This window comes from Poecilia latipinna, unplaced genomic scaffold (genome assembly GCF_001443285.1).
Source record: "Poecilia latipinna isolate Pla-1442-1.1 unplaced genomic scaffold, P_latipinna-1.0 Scaffold1704, whole genome shotgun sequence".
Classification (NCBI taxonomy): domain Eukaryota; kingdom Metazoa; phylum Chordata; class Actinopteri; order Cyprinodontiformes; family Poeciliidae; genus Poecilia; species Poecilia latipinna.
In genome coordinates, this window is record NW_015114320.1 from 74,010 (window position 1) to 99,420 (window position 25,411).

Below are 25,411 nucleotides of genomic sequence, written 5' to 3' on the forward strand. Positions count from 1 at the left end.
CTACGTTATTTCATTAGTAATATCTCGAAGGAATGCGAGTCCAGTTGATCATAAGGCAAACAAACACTGGTGTAAAGAAAAGGTTTCTCCCACAAGTTCACCAATATTGTCGAACAATTACAAGTGTTCAGTCTGTAGCATCTTTTTTTCTTTTTCTCTGTTTGTTCTCTACTAGAAGAAGAGAAGTGTGGAAAAATACTGCTTTTATCCAGAAAATATAAATGCTTTGGAATCCGGAAACTGACAAAAACAAGTAGAAGCTTATTACAAAATGGACCAAAATTGTTGGGTCAAAACAAAACTTTCTGTATTAAAGTTTCTTAGTTAAGGTGTGACTGAAATGTTTAGATCAGTAACATTGTTTATTGAAAAGATAAGCCAAAGATTTCTGATCCAACTACCTAATGTAGCTAGCTGAGAAGGTGATAGCTTCTTAGCTAACAGTACAAGCTTTAGAAATGTCAAATTAAAATATGATGTATACAGGACATTCAGGGAAGCAAACTATGATATTAGTTAACAGAGAAGACAAATAACACAATTTACGTCAATTAACACTATATTAGAACAAGAGGGAGCCAGAATACTGAATGAAAAACAAAGGAAACAAATGTTAGCTACATAGCTAATGCTAACCATTTCTAGATAAAACTTGTACTGAAGTTAATTACTATACTACGCCATATAATTCTAATTTTTATGTTGTGTGCAACAAGCAACTATTAAATAACTATTGTATTCTATATTAGATAACATAGAATACAGGAAATAAATTAGCTAGCTAACAACAACTAAAAGCAAAGGCGGGAAAATGAATGGATGGGAATAAAAATAAATGGAGAAATACCAACTTTACATTACTCAATATTTGGTAATGTATAGCTTTAACCATTGTTGACCTTTACGCTACTAAATTTATTTTTTGTCAGTTTCACGGCTCAGTACAAAGAAAAAATGAAAAGTTGCATTTGGCAGTGTGGTTCAAGAAGTCTTTTGGAAAAAGTGTAAAAGTTTGGTGAATATTTAGTGAGATCAACACACCATTTACAAAAAGTAACACATTCAAAGGTGACCGATTTCTATTATGCAAATGTTAACGAGATAGACAAAAAAAAAAAAAAATCTTGAGTGGTGTGTCCCATTTTAATTTTAATACTTCACTTTTTTTCTTTACTTGATTTGTCACAGGAGCACAAAATCATACATATAATATTCACTGCCTCCCTCCTCCATAAAAACTGATATAAATATTTCTAACATCACTCTGCTGCCTTTTTTTCCCTGTTTTTACAATATACCTTTCAGTGAGTCTAAAGGTCTTTCACAATTTCACAATTTATTTACACTGTACAAAGAAAAGTCTGAAAGTCTTTTTTTTAAATATACAATCTCATTTTCTGAGCAGTGTTTTAATCAGCGCTGAATGTTTTTTCTTTTATTATTCTTGGTCTTCATTAGACCAACAAAACCCCTGAAGAATCATATTTAAGTGGCTTTGAAATGTAAATTCCATATTGTGCCATTTCTTTTTAAGATGGACGAGCCATACAAAACAGTGAAGCAGAAAAATTGAATTTGTTCACGTCCTGATAGAGAGAGAGGGGAAGAGGTGTTAATTACAGGCACCACAGGTCAGGACAATGGCAGTGGACACAACATAAGCTCTACAGTATGTCTCGCATTCGTCTTCAAGGTAATCTTCTCCAGAGAGGGTATGCTTTTTATCCAAAACACAGAGATGGACTGGATATTGCTTTATTGGATAGAGCTTGGTGAGTCTCTGCACATGGAGGTTGAATTAGCATTCCCTGACGAAAGATTCTTAAGGTAAAATCTGATCTAAATAGGTGTGTGATGAATTCTCTGGATAAATTTAGCCAAATGACCGCAGTTTCAATAAATACTCGGCGGGTTGGTTTGATGATATGTAGTCTACTGAAATGTATCACCTCTGCTCTCACCCAGGCAATGGAATGTACAATCGTTTTCTGAGCGTTTGATGGGAATGCAAAAAATAAGAAATCACAAACATTGTGAGGAAATGTGTCGGTATGAGGCGTAAAATGATGCTCCAGGAACAAATTCGATTAAACCAGAGGTTTCAAAGTAAAGAAATCCAATCAGCCTCCATTAATCAGATGTACAAACCAGTTGAGCTTCAAAGAAAACAAACACTTCTGCCACTTTTTTTTTCTCTTGTCTTCCTATTGAAGTGCTTTCCAACTTTCCAGTCTCTCAATTTATCTCCATTAACCTCCTTTTCTCCTGCAACTTAGATCTTCATTCCACATCTTTCAGCTCAGTTTGATTCAGGCAACCAGTGGGACCTTTTATGTACAACAGCCAGGAAAAGGGCAATCTCACTTGTCAAAGTGCCAGTCTGAATGGAAGTTTGTGTGTTGTGTGGGTGTAAATGTTCCAGACAGACCCACAGGCCTGCAGTCGGAGGAACCGCTCGCCTCCCTGCTTTTCAGGCAACAATATGGCAAAGGTCTATTTACTCCTCTGATCCTCTGAAGGTGGCCAGGTGTTAGGAAATGATAGCCGGACACCACCGCACCACCGTCAGGTTGTCCGCACTCACCGATCGCTTCTTGGCCAGTTTCCTCATGTCCTTGTACTTATCGCACAACCGTGCGATGGCCTGCAAGACGAAACAAGAAACACAGAGAGCACTTGAACTGCTTCCCAGAATACTCGCATATCGAAATCTATCGAGGAATTGGATGACAATTGGACCATTTTCGGTTTGATCGTCCTACATCTTTTTTCCCCAAAACAGTGAATAAAACCTCAAGTGTACCGAACAACACTCTTTGGTGATGATCTAAACTCGGCTTTTATTTTGTTTAGTGCAGCAAACTTGCTATATAATCTCCTTTTTAAACTTTACGCCTCCTTCTGTAATGGCACATGTTGGATTTGGGAATGCATAGAAGCTGAGTTTTACAATTACTAATGATAACCAACAAAAAATGTCTTTTAATATATTTATAAAAGAAGAAGAAAAAGTTCTTTATTAATCCCTTAGGGGGAAATTGACATTTCAGTACAACAAAAGAACAAAAACCAGACACACATAAGACACTGAGTAGACGGGCGGTCCTCACCTCTAGTTTCTGGGCCTTGTCCCTGCTGAGCGGTTCCAAGGGGAAGCTGAGGTTGTTGGCTTCAGCCAGGGAGCGCAGGTCGAAGTAATACTTGGCGTAAACGCTGGACGGTACGTTGATGTTAAACTGCAGCAGCTCCAGGAACTGACGCTCCAGCTCGTTCCTTTAGAAGACAAAGGGAACGAAAAGTGTCTAGTGAGGAACGCTTTCTAGTTGGACCAAATTAAAATAACCATTATGTTGACTTCTGTCCACAAAGAACTCCAAAGACGGCAGGAGTCCGACTGAAGCGGAAACTGATAACTTTGATAATATGTCAAACAAGCTTTTTCAAATATTGAACAGGAATGCTTTACAAGTCAGCGCTCTGAGTGTTGTGTGTGAGGAGGAGAATTAATCCTCACACAGATTATGTTTTTGTCATGCATACTCGCTCCTCGACAGCTCTGCGATCTCTTCTGCGCTGCGATGACAGCAGCTTTCATCTGTTTCTCCTCGGTCGTGACCGACTCTTTTCTGCTCTGTGGCTTCCATCCACCTCTCCTTCCCAGTCTTTGTTCCTCACCCACGCACATTTCGATGCACGCAGCTAAAATTAGACGCCATTGTTGCCAAACTCTGCCTAATAATGCTGCTTCGTTTTCTTCTCTCTTGTTTATTTTTGGATTTGCCCGCTCAACGTTCTCCATAACTTCCCAGCAGCGAGCAGGTGGAAAGGGAGATTCAGCGGTTACAGAGGAGGAATTCAGCAGCATAGAACTGGTCTGATTCTGAGTCACAGTCTGGTAAATCCCACCCACCCCCCGATCTTAGAGTGCGACAGGAGCAAACACTCAGCTGTATTGTCTGGAGTCAGCTCCAGACAGGTGGACTGTGGTCACTTCAGCCCGAAGACGAGAATAGATCTCCGCCGGCTCAGCAGAATGTGCAGAGGTCAGAGGTTAATGCAGGGGTAGAATGTCTACATATCATCATTTGCACCCTAAGGATAATCCTGCCAAGATTCCATAGGGTTAAAAAACCATGTGGGATATGAAGGATACGAGGTTTCATGGCTAATTTGAACTTAAGTAATGTCTATAAAAAAAAACTGATGTTATATTTAATTTCTCCTCAGAGCCCCTTATTTTGATGAGTATATAGTTTTCATACTTGCAACAAACTGTAACTGAAGAGGAAGGAAAGCAATTCATTGTTTTTCAATTTTTTTAAACCAAATTTAAAAAATCAGAGTTATGAACATCTCATGGAGCAATGTTGAAATGATCATCTGAAAAATGTAGCCAACCAGAAGTTTGTTAGCCAAACATTGAAGAAATGGGTGTTTAAATGTAAAAACTGCCTTTTATATAAACTATAAGGAATACTAGAGAAAAAACACTTTTTGGACAATATTTTGTCAAATAATGCAATTTGAAGGCATTTCACACAATTATGCGTTATTTTTAATCAACAGTATACCTATGGTTTGATCTCTGCTTTTATCGCCTCTTTCTGTTCAAAAGGTGACCTGCTGCTGAGCTCAGACAGAAACAAAAGGAAAATCTGATGATTTTCTCTGTCTTTTCAAAGACTTACATGTCCTCTACTGTGATATCCTTGAGAATTTGGCAGTAGTCAACATTCCACACCGCCTGGTCGTCCCAAACTTTGGAAGCTAAGAGGATCGCTCCCAGCACGATGCGCTTCCAATTGGCAGGGCAGATGTCAATCTCAGCGTAGGTTAAGAGCCTTTCCAAATAAACCTGAAACAGAGAAAGTTTTCCATTTTTAGGATCAGACAAGTTAAAAGTCATCTTCCCTCATATGAATTACATCATTTTAACAGCTTCTGTGCTGCTTCAGAGTTTTCCAGGCCCCTGGTGACTCTTCTTCCTCAAAGATCCAGCCTGGAGCTTCCTCATAAAATATCCATGCCAATCAAAGCGCTGTATGTCTATGTTCCCTTCCAACTTCACTAGGTTTCCACACTTCCCACAGTCTACACAGCTCCCCACAGGGGCCCCAGGTTAAAGGATTACCACCGGCGCTGATTCAATGGATCACCTGATCATTTTGTTAGAATTAAAGACATTGGTGAGTTGAAATTTAAACACACATCAAAGCTGGACTCCTTTGCTAAAGGAGAAATAAGATGTTTATTAAGAGGAGCTGACTGATACAGTATCAATTATTCATATCAGTTTGTTTTCACATTAATAATTTGCCATTTTAAAATAAAATTCGGAATATTCCAATCTTTCTTAACATTGTTAATGTAGACTCAGACTGAAATAAAAAATGATTTTTCAAAGGGGCAGTATTATGAACTTTCCAGGCATTTAATGCCATTTTGTAACCATGTTATCTACAGTTGTTATAAAAATGCTACACATATCAAACATGACTTAAAATAAATATGACTTCATAATTTACCGTCTTGAAATTGGGCCTCTGCTTCTTTAAGAAACTCCTTCTCTTTTGGAAAAATTGCCTTCAGAAAGTCATCGCAACAGCACCCCCCCATTGATCCTTTAATAAAGTTTTTACTAGGGTTTCAATGATGACCATATGGTTATAAAAACAAGAATTGCGATAAGAAATAGTATCATTTTGCAGTCATGTTTGAACAGCTCAGGTGGCTAATTAGATGAATCCAGCCGGTGGGGGGTTTGTGCGTGCAGGCGGTGTCAGCCCGGTCCTCCTGTAGGTCAGACCCGGCAGCAAGCAGTAAGCCCACTGAAGGAAGCCCCCACCCACCAATGAAACGAGAGCCAAACCCCATGCTGACTTACTCACAATACAAACAAACAAACAAATGAATAAGCACAAATGGTTAAACGCTGTGGTTGGCAGGAGATTTTATGATGCTACACAATGATGTTTTATCCTAACATCTGCTGGAATCGCTCAGATTATTGTGGATTGGTCTCAGTATCACTCGAATAAATACGTTTTTTTTTTCTCTCTCTCTGCTTAAGAAAAACCCAGCAATAGATATAAACTAGTTGAATGCATCAGCTAAAACAGAATTTGCAGAAAACATAGTGATATAAACACTTGAATTTTGTCACTTTTTTTTGTTGTACTGTTGGAAGACACTGCAGGGGAATATTATCTGTACATGATCCACATTTGCTTTGCACAGACCTGCTGGTTGCTCTTGTTTTCTGCTTTTCCCATCTTTTAATGAAGCCTCTAATCTCCTCCCCAGTGAAGCAACAACTACAAAGCAAAGACAGAATCCACAGCTTCTATCTGTATTGCTCTAAGGTTTAAGTCAGCTGAACTAACTTTATTACCACCAGCCAACTGCTCTGTCAGTTACTGGTAGTCTTCCAGATTTTACATGGAGGAAGCAGAGCATATGTATTTTTAAGCCATGTGTCAGCATTAAAGATTTTTTTTATGAATAGCCATGCAGAATAAAACATATACAGTGTAATAATTACAGTCTTTCTTAAAAACAAATCCATTAAGCATATGTCAAAAAGGAAAGCAGATTAAACAAGGTCAGACAGACAGCTGTACAAACCTCTGAAAATGTCCTTTCTTTTACTTTTGTCTATTCAAAATAAATAAATAAATCTATGATGTGTTGGATTTACATTCAGATGTGAAAGAGTTTCCAAATTTGTTGTCTAAATATCCAGCAGGAAGGTTTCCTAAAGTTAGAGGAAGGTCCAGTCTAGAAATTAAATTTGGTTACCACTCATAAGCGCAAGTAGCAATATTAAACTGTTTACTTCTGATTCTAAGTACAGCTTCACGAATACAGAAGTGGACTGGTTATTTTGGAGAAGTCAAAACAGCAGAGAATCAGAAAGCAGCAACAACCCCTCCTAGTGTCTGCACACATTTTGGCACCCTCAAGTATTTTGGCACCTACCAAAGTGACAATAGCACACTCGGCAGTGAGCTGCGCGGCGCTGAACAGCGTCCGGACGAAGCGATAGATCTGCTTCTGCTCAGGGTCGTATTTGTCATAATCAGCAGGGACCTCAGACTTCTGGAAATGGAGAAAGAAAAAAGAAAAAAATCAGACAAGTAATATAAAAAAACAACCTATTTCCACCTCATCAAGTTTTTTTAGAGTAGAAAATAGAATAGAGAATGCATTTGGCAAAGTGTCAGAGTACATTTTGAGAGTAAATCATTGCAAATGCGCTCAGATGGGAACAGATGAGAAGGAACCAGCTGGATTCCTCAGATTTTCCCCCATGTTGTACTCATTGGTATTCATTTGCTGTTTGTTCTGCTGATGAATGCTGACATTGCTACAGTTTGCCCCTAATGGGAGTTTTGTCTGCAGCTGAGGCCGTACCGAGAGAGGATGCAGCTTCTCGTCAAAAATGTCTAACATTCGTCCGTCGATGTCTCTGGAAGGAGAAAGAGAAGGAAAAACATCAAGGTAGAAAAAAATATAGAATGTAAAACCTGAGATGAATAGCAATCTGCCTCTTCAATAAGCCCCTTTATTGGCATTTATATGTTTTTCATTCTCATATGATGAACTGAAACACTGGACTGAATCCAGAGAAATTTGTTTTTCTATGAGATTTGCATTTATAAATGCTTCAAGCAGGATTGACGAAATTTGATAAATTGTAAAAAAGATTCTGCATCACTCTCAGTTGTGTGTATTATTGCTTCTAATTAATAAAAGAACACTGGTCCATCAAAGAAACATTGATGACAGAATTATTAAACGTAGAAATGTGAGACTTTTAGCTGGTTCCATTCACTACCATTATTTTTTCCCCCACAGTTTCCAAGTAAAATACAAGAAGAAATGATGATATATACCTTATATATAATATGTGTTTTTGTTGGCTATTTCTTTTTTTTTTTTTTTTACAGGATTGCAACATTCAGTGGAAAATTTAAAAAGGTAGAATATTTTCCACACCTGTTTTTTATGTGGTAGTAGATCGCCAGGGCTACACTGCAAAAAACAAACCAACCAAAAAAAGGCAGATTAAAAATAATCTCCACTATAAAGAAGCAGAAAAAGATAACATTTTGGAATATTTCTGTAAATAATTAATGAACTAAAGTGAGGAGGAATCCTGAGATAGTGAGGCGACTTACCATTTGATGGTGTATTTGAGGTTGGGCTGACTGACTGTGCTGTCGTCCAGAAATATGGTGGAACAGGAGCTGTACTTTCGTCTCAGTGGACCTGGATGATGCTGCAGCACACAATCATACAAAACGCATATACATACACACACACGCAAACACATACATGTGGATTGATCAATGTCTTTAATGGTATACTTGGGAACATTTAATGGCTTTATAACAGAGAAGGAAGGAAGTGCAGCTTGAGTGCTTTACATGGCTGCATGCATGATTTAGATTCATGATGTAGTCCCTCTTAGAGAAGAATAACAGTGTAATTTCAAGTTGCTCGAATCTTTTTTTGTTTTTTTTTTGTTTATATGTTTACAATATTATATTGCAGATTTACCTACTTGGATTACTGGGTGATTGTGCACGCATATCGAAAATATTAAATGTATACGGTGAGGTAGAGAGGAACTGCACCACACACAAAAAAACTTTTTTTTTTTTTTTTTTTTTACATTGAAGCTACATAGAAAATATACACAAAAACAACAAAAAAAGGGATTTTTTAAACAGTGTGATTACAGGCATGTAGGATCTGTGAAATTGACAAATACAAGACATCGGGGTGACTCTGGATGGACATTACTTTACCTTGTTTTCCGAAATGTGTGTGAACTTGCAAAGCATACAAGATATTTGAATTACAAAACGGTTCTTTTCTTTAGTTAAACAGTAAAACAAATGCATGTTATTCCACTTACATGGTTGATGTAAAGGCTCTTCCGCTTTTCTCGAACTGGAAGGAAAGATGAGAGAACAGCGTCAGCGCAGTACCTCACCCCAACAGACAGGGAGCAGCATCTCTCTAAAGTTCTCTTGTACAGATTTTTACCACAACATTTGAAGAATGGCTTGTTATTCTATTGAATATTTTAAAAAGCAATAGTAAATCGCATTTTAATAAGACAACATAAAGCTTGTGCATGGTTTTTACTGTGGTATTAAAATCCAAATCAAGTTAGATTTGATTTGGATTAGAAATAAAAAAATCTGGTTATTTGTGTTGCCAGTTTATTTCAATGGATATTTCTATTTGTTAGTTTTATAGATGTCCATTTTGGGTTGTTTTTTTGTATACATTATGCTGTGTAGCATGTTCTACACACAGCTAACTCCAGTGACTCAATTCCTGTATGTTTATCTACAGTGTTTGACTGGAGGTTGATGTGCTTCATGGCAACATTAGGCTTTCTGTAATATTAATCTGATACGACTGCACCAAAGTATCATAATATGTCAAACAGGAAATTGTGGAAAACGCCAGTCTTTAAATTGAGAAAAACTGGAAACTGTGGCAAATCTTGTCATGACCAGCATGTTAGCGGAATTGTGAAGAAAGTAGAAAAAGAATTGGATCGGACAGCGACTCATTTTTTGTTTTGTTTTGTTTTAATTTTATTGTTTGAGTTACTTGTTCTCCTTTTCTGAGGAGGGGCATTGAAATCGAAGCAAATCCTAAAGTGAACAGAAGATTCACACTTAGTCACAACTTTAGTTTCCATGTTTTGAATAACAAACCAGCACTTAATTGGCTGAGAAAGACTGAGAAACAACCTGATTTAGAGCAACCCCTGATGCATATCGGCACAGGTCTGCCATGATTTGAGATTATAAGTATAAGTTTTACATCCCTGGCACTTTAAAGGTTGTGGTGGGGGGAAAAAAAAAAGAGTAGAATCAGAACTAAAAATGTAAGTTTCTGTAAAAAGGAATATTTCAGCAACTACAAATGCAGAGTGTTAAGATGTGTTTGCTTCTACAAACTCTTGAACCGCCACTACACATTTACAGAGAGATGACCAAGTCAGAATTAGTCTGCATAACAGTAAATGATCTTCTGTATTTTAACCTATTCCACAAATCTGGAGCAAACTTCCAGAAAACTGCAAAAATGCTGAAACATCAAGGCTAAAAACCAGTCTGTATAGAGTTGTATTTGATTAGTATTAACTGGAACATTGATCCACATATTTAGTGTACATAATGATTTTGATGACATATGACAACATGCAATGTTTATTCCTTGTTCATCATTGTTTATTGTATGTTGTGATGTAAAGCACTTTGAACTGCCTCGTTGGTGGAATGTGCTGCACACTTGAATTGACAAATTTTTTCTTCTGGTTAAACCAACAGATTAAACAATCATTTGAGAGCCTATTGCTGCCATGACGTTTGTGGAGAAGTGTAAAGTTGTAGACAGAAATGTATTCTAAATATATTACGTACGAGGAGGAAAATGACTGCTAGAAAAAGCAAACAGGAGCAGTTGGGAGGGAAAGTAGGAGTAGCAGAATTACACACATGAAACAAAGTACTGAGGTACCTCACATTTCTTATCCCGGTTTTCTTCTGCATCTTACCTCCAATCCACCAATGCTCTCACAGTAATGCACATTTTCCACTGACAAGTCTGGAGTACAACTGGTTTATGCAGCAAGCAACAATTTTATTTTTATGAAAGAAAATTAAAACATGCATAACACATTACATTACGTTGATTTTGGAGGTTTTGACCGCTCTAACTACAGTTGTACTAATGGACCAACATGTGCAGTGGAAGAAATGTACACACGAAATGACAGAAGTAGCTCAGCTCGAAACACAAAAAACTACCTTCACATTCACGGCATGATGACGCATAAAACGTAGACAACACTGGCCAAAAAAACTAAACAAAACAAAACATGAAGGCGGTACAGCTTTAGATACCAGGAAGGAGCCTTTCTCTTCAGAGTTAAGCCCAAACAGACAGTAAAGCAGGGCGGTGTTTACCAGCCCTGTTGGGACCGGACACACAGACATGCTTACCTCGCTTGTTGGGCAGCAAAACTGAAAAACAAAAGTCCAAGTTGGCTTCATGCTTTTCGTCATGACAGATGTTCAAAAGAAAATGCACAATGAAGTAACAAATGGTGAGTCTGCAAACATCAAGGATGTGGTATTGGTGAGGTTTTAGAAAAAGTTGTATTTAATTATTCAATAAGTCCAGATCTGGTAAGCCTTTCATTCTACTGAAGTTATAAAGTGCTGAGAACAATGGCCAGCAGATCTTCCCACAAGAGCGTAATCATGGCCAACAGAGGAGTGAGGAGTTCCAGCACATTATCCCTGATCAATACACCATGCTCCAGGCAACAGGCTGCAAAGTTCAACTGGCTTTTCTCCAGGATTAAAGATATTAAACAGCATTAGAATACTTTTCACTAAAGTAAAGAGGCTGTGTCTGAATTGGAAGAAAATCTGAAAATAGCTACACAGTATGAGACAACAACAGTGTCTTTCGACAGTAAGGGTCCTTAACTACAGTTCTTGACAGTCAGTATTCGGTAGTACTAAAATGCTTGGATGCATTCTTGCTCCAACCCGCCTGAGTTAAATAGATCAATTGCCTCTGTGGCATGTCATCAAGTTGTGTACAGGCCCGATAGTGAATCGTCCTTTTGATTCAAGGTGTATTGGAACAGGAATGCATCTAAGGCATCTAGAGCTTTTTACACTTTTAGCAACCATTGTCAAGTCTCACCAGATTGAGACATGACAATGGCTCTAGCCGAGTTGGGTGGGTCTCCTGGGCAGTGTGATCCTCACTATGGGGGTGGACCATCAGTGCCCGGACTTGTGGTTGACGCTCCAATGACGTCATTTTGATTGTGAAAAATTGACACTCGTCGGCCAGTTTTCCCGAAATCTCTCTGTATATTTGTTCGATGAGGTTTGCCTTGACAAGTTGACGCTGTATGTGGTCTTCCGCCATAATCAATAAAAAGGTTTGGACCTCAAGGTTTGACGATGGAATTATTACTTTGAAGCTCGCCATCTCGCAAACTACAATTTTGTCATAGATTGAAAATGGTATTTGATTTGTTGTTGCAGACGTAAATCCGCTGACGATCATTGAACACATGATCGCTTGGCCGCAATATCCAACAAGGTCCGGATTGTACCACCCCCAAGGTGGTTCCAAAAACCTGGTAAGGGTTCACTGGGGAAGAACCGGTTAAAGCCACGGTCAACAGTGAGGAGTTAAGCACCTCTGCTCTAAAGGCTAAAACTCATGCAAGACCACGAGTTTTAGCATGCTATGCTAACCTAGTCCAAACAGATTGCTGTATTTAGCACAAAAACACAAAAACTTATTTGTAGATGAAAATGTTATGCAATTCCTAGTCAGCTCAAGGAGTAGAGACATTTTGGATGCAACATTCAGAGAAATGAGAAGTCCCAGTATGGGTCACAACTTACCATCTGTTTGTGACTTGCTAAGAAAGATGGTGCTGGCTCGAGGATGATCTGAAGGATTATATTCCATGGGCAGATCTGTAATTACAAAAAAGAAAAACTTAAGTTTCAAAATCCCAATCCCACTTGGAATGCGATGGACAAACACAATGAAAGACAAAAATAGATACTAACATATTTTTCCGGTAATTGTAAGATTATATTTTTGTTAATTTATTTGAAGTCAAATGTATTTAACTTGGACAAACAAAACATGCTGCGTTCAAATTCAAGTCTGAAATTGGCTCTAGGGGTGAAGTGTCTACGTTGTAATGAAGTGAACTAGACGAAAAGGTAATCTGTCAGCTGACAGTGTGCTGCATCAGTGCTGTGCTGTGTAAACAGCGGTTTGGAAATCGATGAACTCAGCAAACACAGCAGAGTATTATAGATCTTGATTAGATCAACATGTGCTGATCACACCGGAGCCGGCAGAATGAAAACAAAGCCTTCAGTGGGGAGATTTTATGAACTGCAGTACTGTTGTGTTGAGATAAACAGTAAAATGTCTGCACAGGTAACTACTCAACCTTTTAGCTCTACTTTTTCGTAACAGTCAGCCAGGTACAGTTATTCTGCAATGAAAGACAATTAAAGCAACATTGACGAGACAATCACCAGGGCACAGTGCTTTAGTTCTCACTGCCAAGAAAATGTATCCATGACATTTTTTACAACCTTTAATCAATTTCATTAGAATTGCAAACACACACCACCACAAGGCAGAACCTAATTGGCTGAATCTAATTAATGGATGTAAATATAGTGCAATTTGGAAACTGCAGAAGACTTGAGCGGAAAGGGGTTTCTTCACCCAGAAGGATAACATCCCCAAATATACAATAAATAAATAACAATAAACAGGCTTAGATTGCTGCTTCAAATACTTTGAGACTCACTTCAGTATTCTTGTCAGTGAAAGATAAAAATACAGACTGCATCAATAATGGTTATTTTAATACTTCTCATATTGTTTTCTTTCTCTTCTTATAATAGTATAATTGTGTTTCTTTTTTTTTCGTGTACTTACATTTTTGAAGAGAATCTATGGAACCTGCAATTGGTTCCATCTAAAATAACTTTTAGACCAGTGTAGCTAATTTACTGTATTTTCTCCTTTTTTATTTACATTTTTCTTGTTGCAAATGTGTACTTTCAATTCTGTTTTTAAATGTTGCTGGCACTTTATAATTATTGTACATATATGGTATTTTTGTGTGACTGGACATGGACTGGATGGCTGTAAGTAAGTTGTTATTTATGAGACTAGTAAAGTTTTCCTGAGCAGATCTGGAGCCATTGGTTTAGATTTTTTTAAAAGCTACAGTCCCTGATGTTCAACGGTCAGTTTCTGTTTCCGTCACTGAATATAACAGTATCAAGTTTTGTGTCCTACATTTTACCCTGATTAAAACCCACAGGAACAAGCATGTTGGAAAGGGTCATTTTATTTAGAAGAAACAGGCAAAGTTAGTTATTGAAACTCTACACTGCAAAAATCCATCTGGGTGTGGTGAGTTAATATCCTGAATAGCACAACACCAGACATTTGTTCAGATTCTCTAAAGATCATTAGAAAATATAACATGACCTACTTACTTCCAAGTCATAAAACACCACTAGTGTCAATAACTATATTCTGACCCTAGACGGTTTTACAGCTAAATTGAAAGCAGCTTCAGACTATGACTCTGTGTGTGATGTCAGTGAGACAGGAAGGGTAAGACAGGGCTAACGCCTCTATACATCATAGAGAAAGAGAATATGAAACAGATAACTAAGAAAGGCTGACAAGCAGAAAAGTAAGAAATTAAAAGAGATGTAAAAGATGGGTTTCGCATTTACATCAACCTTTAAACATTCTGTGATGCCAACCATAGAGCATACGTATCATCAGTGCATTGCAGGTAACACACAAGCCATTGCCATTGTCTCCTTACTCTTTTGAACTTCAGTGTTTTTGAGCTGAAGAGCCACTTAAAGAGCCTCAAAGGGCACTGATACATGCACAGGGACACACGCTGCTGTGATGTTGGTGGAATAAACCCTCCATGCTGAATAAAGACGGGTGTGTAGGAAGACATTAAGAGGGCTGAAGGTGGGTTATGGATGCTGCTTTCAGAGTTAGTGACCTCGATAGTGTTGGCAAGAGCACCCTTTCCTTCTCTGCAGCCAGGATTTATAACATTTCCTCCGACTTCCAGACAGCATCGCATACACACAGGAAGATGACAACATCCACAGACTGAAGGTGTGTCCCTGTCTGCAGCTGCTACTGGTAACCCCCCTTTATTTATTTCTAGCCTCTCCAAAAACTCCAGCCCATTTCTCCAACCTGGGGAGAAGAAAGAGCTCAACATCCTCCGTTTCAGGAAGTGATGAGGAAATGGAACAAATGGTGGTGATTACATACTTTGAGGGAGGCAAACCGAACAAAGAGTGGAGGGAACAGGTCGGTGTGTGCATTTGTGGGAGGAACTTCTACATTTACCCATTTTCACAGTTACTAAATCCTTTCACTCTTTATAAACTTCAGCATCTCAACCATTAAAAAAAACGCACAAGTGTAGATATCAGACTGAGAAAGTCTAATGGGCAAGAAAAGGTCCAGTTCTACACAATTTATATGAATAACAATTAAAATCAAATACTGCCTCCAAGGACCAATTTGTGATGGCTACATTCCACATACTGATGATGCAGTTTCGATTGTGATTTTATATATTATGCAGCTCTAATTTGGACTTAGCATCACAAATAAGCAGTTAGCAAGGTTAGCAACAGTAGCTGTGTGTCCATTACAAATATGTGCAAAATGCTACGTATATAATCTTACATATGCATATATATAAATGGCATTGTTGGAAAATTATAGCACCAATAGATTCAAAACTTTCAAATAACAAACCAAACTCATATTTTGTATTCCTGAACAACTTGGTAATGCTCGGTTCTTCCCACAATGTTTTTGCTTATAATTGCACCTGCCTTACTGGGGAATAACAGATTAGTTCAAGACTTCTCAACAGTACTTTTATAGCATTTACACCAGATGTGTTGCGTTGTTCCCGGCACCCTGCCAACAGAGATCCTTCTGAAGGAGACTTCAGTTTCCAACATGATCCTTGAAAGGACACGCACTGCTGGTTTCTGGTTGACCTATATGAGTTGGAGGGTCCAAATGGTGCAGTATGCATGCATGCTGTCGGCAGCATGCTTTCAATGCCAGGAAACCCACTAATAAAGTATCGGAGATGTTACTGGTACTTTGGGAATTGCTGTGATTAATGCATCGCATGGCTGAATTGTGAGTATCGTATTCACTCCAGACTCTTGTGATTGCTTTCAATCCCACTTTCAGTTTCTGAGAACATTTGTCATGCAATTAATTGATTAATTGCTTATTGCAACAGGCTTAAGACAAGGATCCACAAAGAACTAATTATGAATCTATTTCATAATCAAAAAAGCCTGGAAGCTGAAAACTAGTAAGATGAGAAACACAACAGATGTTCAACAGTGATGAGAAGATGGGGAGGAAAAGATTCACTTATTCTACACCAAACAGAGCGAGATCCACCCTTCCTCTTTCTCCTCTATCCCAGCCCTCACATCTTCTTGCTCACTGTAGCTAGGCAACGCTGGCTTGAAACAACTCAGATGGTAGAGGCGGACCCATCAAAGGCAAAGGCACACAGCTGAGCTTGCCGTCTTCTCTTCTCTTGCTTAATCTCTCTCTGCCTAGAACACCTGTTTGAACACTGCATTGTGCTTTTAGCAGCTGGCTCTTGCTCTGTTTTCCAACAAAGACGTAGCAGTGGGTGGTAGTACCAAATCGACCGTTGAAACATTTTCAAATGAACCACACAAGTAGCACATGCTTCTTGTTGTGTCCAGATCTTAATCACTTCAGTGTCGCTCAAAAGTTTGGGCTCAAATAAAAAGTAATGCAGCTGAAAACAAACACTTTCTACTGCAGTTTAAAGCTGGTTTGTTTCATTGTATTTCTATATTTTTCTTGACTAAATTTGTCTAAGATCTTAGTTGAGTTAAGGTCATTTTAAAGATTTGCGTGGTAACTACATTTTCAAAGAAATTATACAGATGCACATTATGTAGATTATGAGATGCGGAGCAAAGTCTGGAAATACAAATATTTGCAGCTTTCTTTTGGCATACACTAAATCCAATTCCAGACTTCTTCGCGCTAGCTTAGCAGTAGCATAGCATCCTCTCTAGTGACACCTAAAATGTGTAATGTCAATGCTCATTGCTAGATATGTTCCAGAAAAGGTGATGAAAATATATGATATATTACTGTTACCAAAAACAAGGTATAAGGATACTCTTGTGGCAAAAGTGGTAGAAACTGATCTGATTTCATCTTCCCAATCTGGCACAAAACTTTGCACTGCAACACTACAAACACACACAAAGGCAATGGCTTTTACCTTTGCCCCTCTTATGCCATGGTTTGACAATGTTTTGCCAGTGAGGCAACAGGGCCATCAATAGTATAATGATTAATGTTAAAGAACAGAATAGGGTTGTAGTTGAATACATTTGCCTGGACAAAGTTATTGCTCACACCTCCTTTCCAAAAAGTTTAAGCAACTCAATCCAAGTTGGAAATTATTACGTTGCTTATAATTTTTCATGACAAATTCCTCATACAAAATTTGATTTACTGTTGCCACAAAAAATGAATGATTTTTAAACCCCTGTAAAACTGTCCGCATTGTTAGGAATGCAGCTTTACTATTTTCTCCAATGAGAGAAGGTCAAATAAGAGCATCAATAAGTTTGAAAATATTATTGAATGCAGTTAATGTGTGCAATTTAGTGATACAAATCACACTTCAAATGACTGGTGTCCTAAAAAAGCATATTGATAAAATGGTATGTTTTTCCAAGAGCAGTATTTGTGGTATGGTTGCTATGACACAGTCACAGCCATAAAGTTACCTGAAAAAGTAGCAAGAAGTAGTTCTTTTCATCACTTTTGTCGCTATCAAAGTACTATCACAAAATAGCACGATGAAACTTTACGTTCTTATCTTCCATTCCTAAATTCAAGGTATATATGTAGCTTCCATCAAGAATGCTTTAACACGCCCACTTTTATTATTATTATTTACAATAAATAATCCAACATATTTAGAATCCAGACAGACATTATATCAATCACAAAATGTACTTTTATTTTAAAGGTACTGGATTAATACCAACAAGCCTTCATCACACACTGTTCAATTTCCATACAGGGCAGCAAAATGGAGCTCATAATAACAGATCTATGTGTAGTCATTAAGAGGTGTTGAACTTGTGAAAGCTGGTCAAGCGTAATGTATTTTCCCTGACCACACTCAGTTGTCCTCCCTTAGCTCTTCTTTTATACAAAATCCATATGACAGCGTAACGTTTCAAGAGTGTTAAAATTGTGAGGGAGTGAGGAACGACATTGGTGTCAAGCCCTGTCAGGCTGTTGACTGTTTTCTGTGTTTAGTGGCTAAACACAGAAAACAGTCATGACTACATGACTCTTCCCAAACAACAAGGCTTTATTTACTACTCTAACCTCAGAAAGATGTGTGGTGATGTCTATGCAATCCAATTGGTATCTTAAGGTAGTCATACTCCTTTAAGGCGTTTCAAAGCCTGCATTTATGAGGCTTAGAAATATTCTGACGGTGTTGAAAAATGAAAATCAAACACCCGTTGTTAGCCGAGCTTAATTTGATAGTGTGACCACTCTGTTTTTAGGATGACATTGAAGTCACAATGCATAATTTCGAGGTGAGAACTGTAATTTTACTCTTACGAGTTCTGCAAAAGGTCTTATTTTGCAGAACTGCATAAGACCACACACCATGTTGAATACATTCTGTGCCACATTTAGATGTCACTGTCCCTTTTGTAGCCTTTCCCATTATATCTTTGCAAATCTGCAGAAATGTAGGCCTCCCACTTCCAACTATGCCCACACACTACATGAATTTCCACTGCGACTTTTTCCAAGCGTACGTGTAGCTGAAAGCACCACTTTCAGGGGGAGGGAGGGGCTATGGATGCACTATATGATTGAAGCAGAACTCCAATTTTGCCAATAAAGAGTCTCTTGAGAATTTCTTGAGAAAGATGTTCTTGATCTAGTGTAACAGATGAACACCTAATAAATGATAAAATGAAGTCTCCGAACATTTTAAGGGGGAGAGGATGCGGAGGGCTATAATTTAAAGACACTTGTAATCCCAGAGGAGGCTCAGTGCAGACTTCCGACAAACACATTAATGTCTGTTTGAACAAGGTTGGTCTTTCAAACCCATAACAGCTTTGCTGCTTTTATAAATGTTAGCATCTCCCTCTAATCACACAGCAACATGCATATAACATAGTATTAATCTCAACACAAGATAGAATGAAACTGTCACAAGGAAACGGCACTTTAATTAATACTACATGCAGCAGTTAATTTGCACTTAAAGAAAAAAATGGTCCCTTTCAAATAATTTATTTCTTGAGGGAAATATCCAAGCAGTGACAGAGTATTAATTATATGCATAGATTCAATGAGGAAGTGTAAACAGATGGCACATAGTCAAATTTTCTGCCCTACATTTCATTGTTTGTCTGGAAATCCCTTTGATGCATCACACTCAACCAGGAACAGCAGTGATTTATATGAAGGACTAGTCTGGATTTTAGTACATTTCTGTTAATGTACAAAACAAATAATCATCAACCTGACTGTGATTATTTGTTTTGGCTAGAAATGAAACAAGACATAGACTGGTGAATGGAATCAAATCATTGTCAGCTTGACCGGGCACTGAATGGTGACCGACTGGTCAGAAAGTCAATAAACCAATATTTTTCCCCAAACTGTAGCTGCATTTCCATTACAAATGTGTGCAAAACTTTGTCAATATTATGTCAATGTGACCCCCCCACCCCACACACACACACACACACACACACACACAGCTTTGCAATTGCAGTGTTTCCATTAAGTAGGAAATGCAATTAAAATCACACGTGAATAAGTTTGTTTAAATGATAAGTCGTAAAAGAACATGATGCACCATCATCCTTCAACTACTTCCTTTAGTCTTCTTCTTCGTGGTTTGTGCCAGAGGCAACATTCAGTAGTTGATCATGTGACTTGTGTGATGCAAAAAAGTGCTTACATTGCAGTTTTGCAAAATAAGCCAATCTCCATACAGCCAACAAAATAAATAAATAAGCACCAAAAAATTTTTTAATGAAAAGACAGAAGTTTTTTTGTTGTTTTTTTTTTTTTTTTTTTTTCCAAAATTGGAATGTTTCCATTAAGCCAATTTATTTTGGAAATATCAAATTGGACAATTATATAGCCAATGGAAACACAGCTATTGTTCAGTGAAAAGTAAACACTACCAAGTCACTCCGTCTTGATTGTGTGGAAGCTATTACTATGTAAAGACGACTTTAACCATTTTTAGTTTTAAAGGATAAAGGAAGTAAAGCAAGTTTGGTCTGTTTTAAAGCTAAAAAAGGGTTACAACAGAAATAGAAGGCAATTTTAAAGGAAAGTGTTTTTTCTACAAAGACACTTTTGTTCTTTGTTCTTTTGTTCAGGTTGCAAGACAGCGAGAGAGAACAAGACTTCAGTAGATTAAAGGAAAGTTAAAATGACAGTAGCAACTTTCAGTCGTTGTCAAGGAACATGCTGAATTTGGAAATGTTGGCAGCCTTGTAGACATTTCAGTATTAGTGGACATATAATATACACACCAAAATCACAGATAAATGAGTCACTGAGTTATCAGTTTTAGGTGATATGGATGTACTGCTATACACAATACACAATATAACATATCACTTATATTTTGATATGTTTTTCAGCCATATTGTCTAGCCCTATGTGGTTATTTATTATATTTAGTGAAGATAGAAAAAAATAATTTCTTAAGTTCTGGTTGGTGTTTCTATGCTATGGAGTGCTTGGCAAAACAGGAAATCACAATGCATAAAGTTTAACTTAACACATTTTTTTGTTAAAGCTCAGTTACTGTAAAGTGCACATTTTGTCTTAATGTCACTCTGGTAAATATTAGATCTGGGTTAACTCATCTGGAATACAGTTAGGAAACTCCCCAGACTCATTAACTACACATGAATAATCCATGTACAGATTATAATTAGCCTGCAAGTGGGACTCATCAATGTGTGTGTGTGTGTTCCAGAAATAGCTAACTTCACTACTGATGAGACTGAGCTCGGAGCCATCTCTTATTTACAGATGTCATTTTTAAATAAAACTCAAAGAAATCGCTGCCATTTTATCAAACTCTTTTAAATTTGACTCATTAAAGACTTTTTTTCAAATCAAAAAGTCTTTGATTTGATTAGAGGTAAAGTAAGTAGCCCATGTGTTGATTTAGAGGGTTTAGAATAATATATTACTATAATAATATTATACTAAACCAATACTAAACCAATCTGTTGAATAAAATCTACCTTATAGTACAATTTTCTTCAGGTACTGCAGAATCTTTCAGATCAAACAGTTTCAGACTAGAGGACATCTTGATTGTGAAATCTAGTTATTGCCTGCACAAACAAAAGAGGAGCAGCAGAGGTCTTTTATGAACAATTTTCTCTCACTAGTAGTCAATTACTCAGCATCTGAATTACAACCAGAAGACCTGCCCTCAGGCCCAACATATGAGTGCTAACAGACATGTCTTTATCTCAGTGAAGGCTGTGATAAAAACACCAGAACGGTGAAACCACTGGGAAAAATCAGAAGCACAAGCAGTCAATCAGCTCTGGTTATTTAACTGAAAACTGTTCAAAGACAAGCTATTACAAATGTGCACAAAACTTTACTGATATCCCACTAATGCGGAAAAAACACAATTTCACAACTACAGTGTTTCCATTAAAGAAGAAACACAAATAAAATCACAGACGACTAAGTTTGTTTGCGTGATAAGTGGTTAAATGTCATGTGGCGCCAATATCCTACTACTACTTCCTGTAGTCTTCTTTGTCTTTTACGCCAATAGTAACATTCGGTTGTAGATCAAGTGATTTGTGTGCTGTGAAAAAAGTGTTTACATTACAAAATACACTAATTTTAAAACTGAAGAGAAGCCATCGCTGTGATTTACATTAAGTGGGATGGAGAAAGATGCACAACGTAGCAAAATAAACTTTAATTTTGAACAGAACACTCAACATTGGAGCTGAATGATATTTTAAATAGCCAAAATAACAACAACTCAAAACAACAAACAAAAACCAAACACAAGCGAAACCATAAATAAAAGAAAATCATGATGTGTCTGTAAACAAAATTGCCCTTCATCAGATAGGAAATGATCAGGCTCATTTCAATTTATCATACAATTAATTGACTAATTGCTTATTGCAACAGGCTTACTTTAGAGATGTGATTTCTTTTATTTAAAAAAGGATATAGTAGAAGTTAACGTTTTCCTATTTTTACAACCAGCGGAGCCCATTTGTTCAGAATTATTATTGTTATTATGAATGACCCGAGTTACAAGCCAGATAGTGTTTAGAATCTATTGGAGGGAAAATAAATAAGTGAGAGAAAAGGATTTGTTTTAACCTTTGATAATTAGAACCTTTATGTAAAAGAACTGAACCCACGTCAGCATCCTATTTTTTTCCAGACATTTCCCTTATATAAAATGTAAAGCAAACTGACTCATTCAATGATTATTTACCAAGTCGCTAATGACGACATGCTTCAGGACTTCAACCACGCCTCATTATTAACTTAAGGGAGCTGGCACTGGAGAAAGGAAACTTAGACAAACACTGTTCCACAGAGCATAAAGCTTCTCTCTCTTATCTCCTTATGTGAGGAAATGTCAGCTTATTGTCTATCAGCTTCAAATTAACAAGAATATTCTGCTCCAACAGGGAGAATTAAAGCCAGTTCCTACTGTTAAAAAAAAACAAAAAACTGAACTCTGGTAAGCAATTTCCTTTACTGTGGTGACATGCTGGGAAAACTTCCTTTTCTTCATTTACTCCCACTTCCTCAAATTTCCAAGCTAATCACTGTAGTTATACTCTGGTGCCCTCAAAAAAAGAAAGAAAAAGAAAGAAACCCTCTATCTGGGTGGTCTGATGGAGATTTATAAAGTTGTTTGATTTGCTACCATAGCAAAGCCTGAATCTTTCACTTTTGCTGAATCAACGTCCACCCAGGATCAATGCTGTCAAATCCCAAACAGTATAAAGTCATAGAAAACTATTGCATCATCTAACATTTTCTTTCTTTTTTATTTTTTTTATATTTTAGAAAAAAACCCAATGTTAATATCAATCATGTGATACTTATAATAAACTCTTATCTATGACGTCTGGAAACATTAAAAACTAAGAACTGGTTGAGAATATTAACATTTTTCCCCCACTGTTGGTGTAAGAAATGTAGAGAATTACCTTATATTTTGTTTTTAGAGCTGCAGTTGTAGCAGGACTCTGGATGTATGTGACAATAGATTTACAGACAAAAGAAAAAAAATTAAGTGTGAAATAGGTTTTTATCATCATTTTTGTCATCATTGCAATACAAAAACACAAACTTCCAGAAAACTGCAAAACTGCCAAATTCAACCTAAAATCCCACGTTTAGAGCTGATAACTGCAACACCGATGAACATGTTTGATGTATATTTGCTTCACGATTTTGATTATGGCTTTTGAATAAATTTAATGGGATAATTTTACTATTAAGCTCCCAAAATAACAGCTCAATCCTCTTAATTTAAGTTTGAACAGAATCAGTTTTTATGTTAAAGAGAAAAGTCAACCTAGCGGTGCCTTTAAAAGCGGCCATAATAATAAAAATAGCCTTACGGAAATGCTTTTCAGTCAAAATATCAGATTTGTTCTGCTTTCTAAAATTAAAGACATTAAAATGTGGCAATGAGTGTGGCTGCTTTGAAGGAATTTATTCATAACAGAGCAAAGAATAAAACGGATATTACGAAAACGCTGTGCAATGACAATCGATTGGCTGACTGTTGAATGATGTCATGATCCAAGTATATTTTAAAACTTCACTTATGCCACAAAATGCTAAACACCTATAAGCCAAAGAAAAAACAAAAATTGATCTGATATGTGGTCAGATAATGAATTGATTCTGGCCTTGGATATTTATTTATTTCAATTTTAGAATGCATTTATAAGTTTTAAAAATAATTTAAGTAGAGAGTTTTTTTATTATTATTTTGCTTCGAGGCACAATATCGTTTCTGTTTTTGTGAAAATCTAACAAACAAGATTTGAGTTGAATAAAACGACTAATATTACAAATTGTTTTAAAGCAGAACATGTGTCAATTAAAAAAGTCTGCAGAACATTTTATGGCAATCCTGATAAGGTTTTTAGAAAAAGAGCATGTTATGTTAGAACGCTGAAAAAGTATAAATGTCAGCTGGGGGACATAAAATAGAAGAATTTCGGCTTTCAGAGAGCTCTAATTGTCTTAATTTGATCTGATAGTTTCTAAAAAAAAAAAATTTAAAATACATTTTTCTCCAGAAGGTTTTCTGGGAATCTGTTTTCATATGACTGTAAGTATATTGAAGTCTCTCACCTCTCTGTTCATTATTATCACATGTATTCCCACTGGAACAGTAATTCACACTAACACCTTAATAAGCTGCTACAGGCTCCTGCATCCCGGATCCACTCCCACAAAGATGGAGGCTGAGGAAAAACTCGAGATAAAAGTAAAACCAACATAAATGTAAAATGTGTCAAAAAAAAAAAAAAACCTGCAGAAATGTGCGTATTGATTTGATGAGTGGGTGTGTCTTTGCACAGCTGTGGCAAGCTCTCATATTAATACTCCAGCTGAAGTCTGCAGAGATGCTATAGGTAAACCACTACATCCACTTTAACGGTATTTAAATACTCTAAAAATGAATTTTCATTTAGCAATATACTCAAAAACTCAGTGAACTTCACTTCAGACCTGTCAGTCTGCGTCTTACCGTCAATATTTTCTCTGTCGCTGATGTGCTGGAGATTGCAGCCCGTGTCCTCACGACTCAGCTCCGGCTCCGGTCGGTAGGGCTCCAGCCTAGAGTGGTTGCTCCTCCGGTGTTTGGGGCTCGACGACACGCAGCAGGAGGTTGTATTCCCCATTTTGTACGCGGGCCCCGGTGACAGTCTTCGCCGCCCCAACTGCTTTATTTACCGTCCTGTCGGTGTTGCTGGAGAAGGGGGGGAGAAACGGGGCGGTAACGGTACGAGCTGCTCCCCCGGTATCCGCTAGCGCTACACGCCCTTCTCCGGTGTTCCAATGGCGTCCCGAAGGTTGAGCGGAGCCATTAAAACTGATGAGAAACGAGAAGCTCGGGTCGGTAAATCAGAAGAGGAGCCCAGCGTCCTCCTCCAAACCTTCAAGCGGGGACAGGCAGCGCCTCTAAGAGCTTCGGCTTCCCCTCGACTCCCTTAGCCTCGTATTTCTTGACAGGACTCACAACTATCGTTACAAAGGCATTTTGGTGTCCCGAAACTTTTTATCGACATAAATAAAGGTTACAACGCCGTTCCTAAACAATTCGAAAATAAATTTCAGCGTTGACTGCTACATTGTTGCCACTGTACAGTAGATTGCTGTTGCAGCTACATCCGCTGCTCTGCTGCTTTCAAGTACTTCGCATAAAGTAGGACTTTTTAAAGCGCTATTTATTTTCTTCTGAACAAGTTCGATGTAGCTAGCACCTGAAAAATAAAGTAGCAAGTGAATAAAATCACTAGTTTTATGTTTTAAAAACACCAAATTCAGTTACTCCTAGTTATGATAAACATAGTTAAAACTATGCTTAAAAACAAGTAGCTTTCTTACGGTTTACCTTACATTTTAAAAT

At 37.4% G+C, this 25,411-nt stretch overlaps 1 protein-coding gene across 4 annotated transcripts; it reads right to left on the reverse strand.

Moving 5' to 3' along the window:
- Window positions 1–25,191, reverse strand: ccny (cyclin Y). Of its 4 annotated transcripts, XM_015060366.1 has the most exons (12): window positions 24,530–25,191; window positions 12,468–12,542; window positions 11,034–11,054; window positions 8,924–8,958; window positions 8,814–8,837; window positions 8,181–8,281; window positions 7,999–8,034; window positions 7,414–7,468; window positions 6,979–7,098; window positions 4,689–4,855; window positions 3,111–3,273; window positions 1–2,644 (listed from the first exon to the last, which is right to left on the reverse strand). In XM_015060366.1, exons 1-12 carry the CDS (start codon window positions 24,681–24,683, stop codon window positions 2,531–2,533), a joined length of 1,065 nt encoding a protein of 354 aa, XP_014915852.1. In that variant the 5' UTR covers window positions 24,684–25,191; the 3' UTR covers window positions 1–2,530. The 4 variants fall into 4 exon arrangements, with proteins under 4 accessions (XP_014915852.1, XP_014915853.1, XP_014915854.1 ...); XM_015060367.1 differs by lacking the exon at window positions 11,034–11,054; XM_015060368.1 differs by lacking the exon at window positions 8,814–8,837.
- Between the last annotated feature and the right edge of the window lie 220 nt (window positions 25,192–25,411).

Bases quoted from the DNA above. Each gene is read 5' to 3' on its own strand.
- ccny (XM_015060366.1), bottom strand. From the start codon at position 24,683: ATGGGGAATACAACCTCCTGCTGCGTGTCGTCGAGCCCCAAACACCGG. The intron at 11,055-12,467 runs GTAAGTTGTGAC...TTTGTTTTTCAG, and splicing joins TAGCAAGTCACAAACAGATG to TTTTGCTGCCCAACAAGCGA. The intron at 3,274-4,688 runs GTAAGTCTTTGA...TGTCTTCTAAAG, and splicing joins GATATCACAGTAGAGGACAT to GAACGAGCTGGAGCGTCAGT.